General features: G+C 34.5%; 1 protein-coding gene across 5 annotated transcripts in view; it reads left to right on the plus strand.

Annotated features, from left to right (window-relative positions):
* The window catches only part of LOC136748665 (pleckstrin homology domain-containing family G member 4B), a 36,145-nt gene extending 32,959 nt beyond the window's left edge, over positions 1–3,186 (plus strand). For all 5 annotated transcript variants that reach the window (XM_066702608.1, XM_066702611.1, XM_066702609.1 and 2 more), the window contains exons 23-24: positions 199–258; positions 466–3,186. In XM_066702608.1, coding sequence (XP_066558705.1) covers positions 199–240 — 42 coding nt within the window. In that variant the 3' untranslated portion in view covers positions 241–258; positions 466–3,186. The remainder of the gene's footprint in view (positions 1–198; positions 259–465) is intronic.
* The last annotated feature ends 2,814 nt before the right edge of the window (positions 3,187–6,000 follow it).

A 6,000-nucleotide genomic window follows, 5' to 3' on the forward strand; every position in this document is an offset into this window, starting at 1 on the left:
CTCCAGCTCACTGTGACCCAATACTGAATGAAGTGGTAATTGAAAATGGATGCGTGGATAATTATAATAATACATGATTTTAATTACTATTATTATTAAATCAACAAAATAATGACATTCCTCATTTAGCAGTTTCATCTATAGAAGTCAGGGACATTTTTGGTGATTTGGTTGATTCATGTTTGTCTGTCCCACCAGAATCCGGGGAAAGTTTTTACTGGCCGATCCACAGAGGTCTGAGCAGCTGAGGCAGTATTGGTGAGTATTGTGGGTTTGTCAGAACCTGAAGTGACTGTCAATAAACATAACAAGTTTATTAATGTATGTATAGTTTCTGAACATAACCTTAATTTGTCATAAAAATCTGAGACTTCAATTTACAACAGATGATGGAATCTGTGCAATGATTCTGTCAATATGATTGCCAAAGAACTGAAAGATACTCCTTGCTTTTCTTCTCCACAGATATATTGATTGACAAGCGTCCCCCAATGGTGTAGAATCCTATATGGGTCCTGGCTGAAAGAAAGGGAGCACGTAGACAAGAAAAACAGTCCTTGCATTTCCCTGACACATGTGTACTTTAAAAAGGGAATACCTGAAAATGCACCTGATTTCCAAAACTGCACATCAACGACATGCCAGCGTAGAAACTTGGTCCAGAGAATCTGATGTCATTCATGATTTCTGATGGTAAATGCAATAAGAGATACTGGACCACCAATCCTAACAAATACATTAAAAAATACTAATTATCTCTATATCTTGCTCCTATTTCATTTCACAAATATTTTCTGTCCGTTAATCTAATCCTGTATAGGTTTTGGATCTGTACAGTCTACACTTCACTAAGCTATATGATGGTTTTACTACAAAAAGTGGTGGGAACAAATCTGTCCTGTGGAACATTAACCCTCTCTACAGATATAACAACATAAAGAGAGATTTTATGACTGAATATGACCTTTTTTGAATATCAGCAATAAGCAACAAATTGAAGATTTCGCAAGGAAACCCGTGATTTCTCTTGTTTACAATCTGTACTCAGTGATCTAAGGAATTTATGCTTGTAATAAAAACCTTCTAAATGAAATGCTTCATGACCAGTTACCAGTTTTCTATGATGATGGTAGTTGAATTATATGCTATTTGTTGTATCTATGCTTGATTCTTGCAGTATTATTATGAGGCAGTATGATATTTAATATCATATATTTTTTTGTGTTATTTCAGTGCTATTAAAATGTTAGTTCATAATAATGAATCTATATTTCACTATAATATAAACTATTCTATTGTCAAAGCTAAATCAGATCATGCTATACATACAGACAAGTCTTAAGTCATCTTTTAGTTTTCTAAATTGATTTTTAAGACCATTATTCATATGTATCCTTATTCTTATGTAGAAGGTGCTGTGTCTTTGCTGTACTTTAATGTGAATTGAACCTGCCCCTTGGAATGTTGTGCCACACAGGTCTTTATAAGAATGTGAATTAAACATGTTTTAGCATGCATTTAGTGGCATATCGAGTGCGTTTCAATGTCTACCAACACATAACACATTCTGAATAGTCTTAATCTTCATTTTCTTCATTTGGAAAGCATGGAATGACGAAACAATAAATGGATTAAAGCATTCAGATTTTTTTAGACAAAAATGTAACATGGAGACATAGATCTATTACAAAAGACCACTGAATTATGCCTGTATATACAGTTCTATTTGAAAGTATTTTCACATCCTTCATGTAAGACAATGTTATTCAGTGATGCGTTTAGTTTAATAAATATCATCCATTCAATTGTTCATCCTCAGTTCGTCTGCTACTCCATGAGAAATCAATGTTGACTGTATATATTAAATAAATTATTTGTGTGTTATTGTTGACTTTAAGAAGTATCTCTTATAGTTACCCATATGTGAGATGTATAATTTGAATTGTACAAGAAAAATTTGCTACTTAAATAGACACTTTCTCAGAGATGATTTCTGTTGACATATAAAATGTATCAAGGCCAGTTTTGGGACCATGATATACATACACACACTCTAGAATAGAAGGATTTTCAAAGGTTAATGAAGGTTGACATAAGATTAGCATTCACAGAGGGTGGCACGATATCAAAGGACCCAATGCTTTAAAGGTATACATTCTTCTGCAGTTTAGGCTGAGCTGGCTCAGATTTGTCTCATAGGAAGAGACAATGATCCATGCATATATAAAATGTTTCTATTGATTAAGTGTGAATTATTGCTTTATTTGACTTTGAGGAGAGATAAACATCTAGAACTGCTAGTCTTGTACTGCAGGGCTGAGGTGGAAAGAACCAATTGTGGAATATTAGAAACATGTTTGTGTGTTTTTTTCACGTGAGGTATTTATCTGGGTCACACTAAAAAGAGATTCAAGAGGTTTGGGGGCAAAGACCAGCAGAAAATATTTCACACACTTTGACTGGCTTTCAGAAAACCAGCTCTGATGATGTTTAAAACATGTATATCTCTGTGTATACTATGTGTAAAAGAAGGGTAGGACAGCTGTTTCTGTCTATGCTTGTGTGATAGAGAGAGCTTGTGGATGTTGGTATTGTGTTACACAGTTTGAACATGAGGGACGTTGCTGTGTTGGGTGGAGGTGGGCGCAGAGAGAGTTTAAGTATGTAGAGCAGTATTTCTGATATATTTGACAAGAGGCAGGCAATCATCTCTAACGTCATTGTAATGAACAGAGACCCTGTACATCCTTTAATAATGACTGGAAATCAGTGTTGCATTCTTTCATTAAAAATAAAATAATTGTCGATTATCGATTACCGATTGTGCCCCGACTGGTTTTATTTGTCATCATATTTTGTATAGGTTTCCCAGGAAGCTGTCCACACTGGTATCATTTGATGTGGCTTATCCATCTTGTATCCTGTGCTTTCACTTTGTTTCCCAGGGTGACAGGGTTTCCAGTCTGATGTAATAATGAAAGTACATGCAATATTGCCATTGACATTGTTGCTTTCATGCCAAAGACCTTCACCAAAAAGCAGAGGTATCATTGTACGTTATTAGTCTGCTTTTTTCTTATTTCTTGCTTCACCCAACATGTTTACGTATTTATTGCTATTGTTTTCTTACCAGCTGTGTCAAATGTGGCCCAGCTTCAAAATGTAATAAAAAATGTTTCTCCAAAATGCTTCATGTCTTTCCTTGCATATTACACAGTGAGCTGAATATCTGGCAACTTGAACTTTGCAGTTTCCAGAGAGCGACCAATAAAAGTATAGGATTTGCAAGTTGGAAATTAAATAACATCACAATGTTGTTCATATAATCTTTTCAGGTAGACAAACACTGGGAATCACTTTAATGCAATATATATATATATAAACAAACTTCTCTTTTGAACAACAGGTGGCAGTATTTATCTATTATGCATGTATTTATCTGTTTATTTAATTTGTTCATTCATTAATTCATTCATTCATTAATTAAACTCTTGGAAAACCAATATTACCCAACAGTTACTCATTGAGATTCTCGATTCATAACAGATATTTAAATGATAATCCTGATACTATAAGTGTAGTAGATCAGTAGAATTTTAATGACAAAGGTTTTTGTTTGCTACCACATATTTTCAGCTGCAGTAAGATTAACACTAGAACACAATACCCTTTTGTTTTCTTTCATAATGCTAATTGAATTCTCAAAAGTATAAAGGAAATGAATAAGACACAAGTACAAATTTATCCCCACACAAAACATATTCAATCAGAGACTTTACAAAGTTGTTCAGTCAGAGAGAAGATAAATTCTTCACATTCCCGTCTGTTTAACGACATTCCTTGGGCTGGCAAAAGTCATGCTCAACCAGTGGAAAATGCGTTGGGGATCGAGTCCACTGTACCTAATGAAGTGGTTTAGCTGTGTAGCATAAATATGCTATTTCACAGATGATTATAGATAAATACATACATACATACATACATACATACATACATACATACATACATACATACATACATAAATCAAAGTCCAAATTAGACATTTTATTCATTTGGTAAAATTAGAACAGTTTACATAAGGTCTTCATTAGTCTTCATTACCTTTACTTGTTAGTTCATGAATTATGCCTCTCTGCATCACTTGGATTGGATCAAAACCTGCTAAAAGCCAGATGTACAATAATTTAAAAGAAAGCTTAAGCAGCCCTTGCTACTCCTTCCATATGACTTCACCAGCCAGCTGTTGCATCTTGTTCACTAGATCAAGTCTGGGTTTGATTAGCTCCCTGTAGAGCGTGATGCCTATGCCCTGATGTAATACTATATTAACAGTCCTGATATTGTTAACCACAATAATGGGGATTTAAAGAAGAGGGTTCCAGCTTTACTGTGATTTATACAATCATTCCACAAGAAAACAATGCTGTTTCTTCTCACGTTAACTTAAAAATCCTCTTGAGGTTTAAACGTTTAAATCTTAAGAACATAGAGCTTCCGTGCAGGTAATTCACTTAAGATAGTCTAACCTTTGCGCAATCGCATGGCTTTTCACTTTGAAGCACACTCCTGTAAATGTGTTTCCCAGTTCTTGAAAGCCTTCAATGTCATCAAAACAGCTCAAGCAACGTGGTATTCTAGCCTTTGATGCGTGCAAGCAATTTCAGATGAGCCACTGGCTGGTGAATATGTTAGTAATCAAATCAGATTCTTCCCACCTATAAACTGGAATAATATCTACACTTGTGTATAACGTTTTGCACTTTTGCGATACAAATGTAATGTAACCTATAGCCCAAGTGTTAGAATACATTCTCTGGTGTCACTGCCCTGTTTGTGGTGTGGTATTTTTGATTATATTTATTATCAAGTTAAAGACTGTTACTACAGCTTACCTATTTTTTGTGCAACATTTTAAATGCATTTGTATTTTGGTTTGCTTTGAGCACGTTTTATTTAGAAGCAGTGACGCCTTTGACTGTGTACCTCTCTGGGTACTATCTGGGAGGAGTTTATATCCTTAGCGATTGGCAGATGTTAACTTTCTGTTTTTTTAGTAACCAGTAGATGTTTATTTGTTTTTATGTGTATTTTATAATAAAGACCCTTGCCTGTGGTAGGGCAGAAAATCCTCTATGCACGCTGTTTAAGTTATTCTCCCATTTAGTTTGGAAGGGATCTGAGTGGGGATTGTAAAGCGATTGGATTTGGTGCTCCCTTTGCTCCTGGTATAATCAAAGGGTGCAATAGAGCACTTAATTATATAATAACCTTTGGGTGGGGGGACCCACATTATTATTTTTTGTATCTTGGCTTGTGGCCATTGCATATAAGTAAGATGTATAGCATCTTATAATAATCTAATAATAATGACAAATGTCAAAAGCCAACAAGATCAGAAATGCAATGTTTAACAGTTTTGATTACACATAATCTATATTTCACCTGTCAAGTGCAAACCCTTGTATCTCTCTTTTTGTTAAAAAATATGTATTGCTCTTTAAATGTTTAAAAATATCTACATAAGACCTTCACAACACTATTTAAGTATAAATAGGGTGTGCAATAATATTGTATCAGCCTTTCCCACAATCGTTTGCATTGTATCTACTTAAAATGGCTTGAGAGGAAAGAATGACCCACAGTTCTTCAAGTCTTAGAGCTAATTGCTGAAGGCTTTGAAGTACTATTTTTATAATTTAATTTGGATAACAGGGTTATGTGAAACTTACACTTGTTTGTTATTGCAATTATATTTTAAAACATTGCTTACAAATAGTTTATTACTGTGGTAAAGTTTATGTCTAATCTATGCCGAAATAAAGACTGCAAATTCACATTATCACAAATCTTTTTTTTTTCTCTCTCCATACAATACAGCAAGTGTAGAGATGAGCAAAGTCATTCAGAAGAAACAGGGGTCAAACATGTAGCTAATCAGGGGTCATCTGTAGTGAGGATGAGAGAGTACACAGGAAGAGAGAGAACAGCAAAAGAGGAAGC

Source organism: Amia ocellicauda, chromosome 4 (genome assembly GCF_036373705.1).
Source record: "Amia ocellicauda isolate fAmiCal2 chromosome 4, fAmiCal2.hap1, whole genome shotgun sequence".
In the NCBI taxonomy this organism is placed as follows: domain Eukaryota; kingdom Metazoa; phylum Chordata; class Actinopteri; order Amiiformes; family Amiidae; genus Amia; species Amia ocellicauda.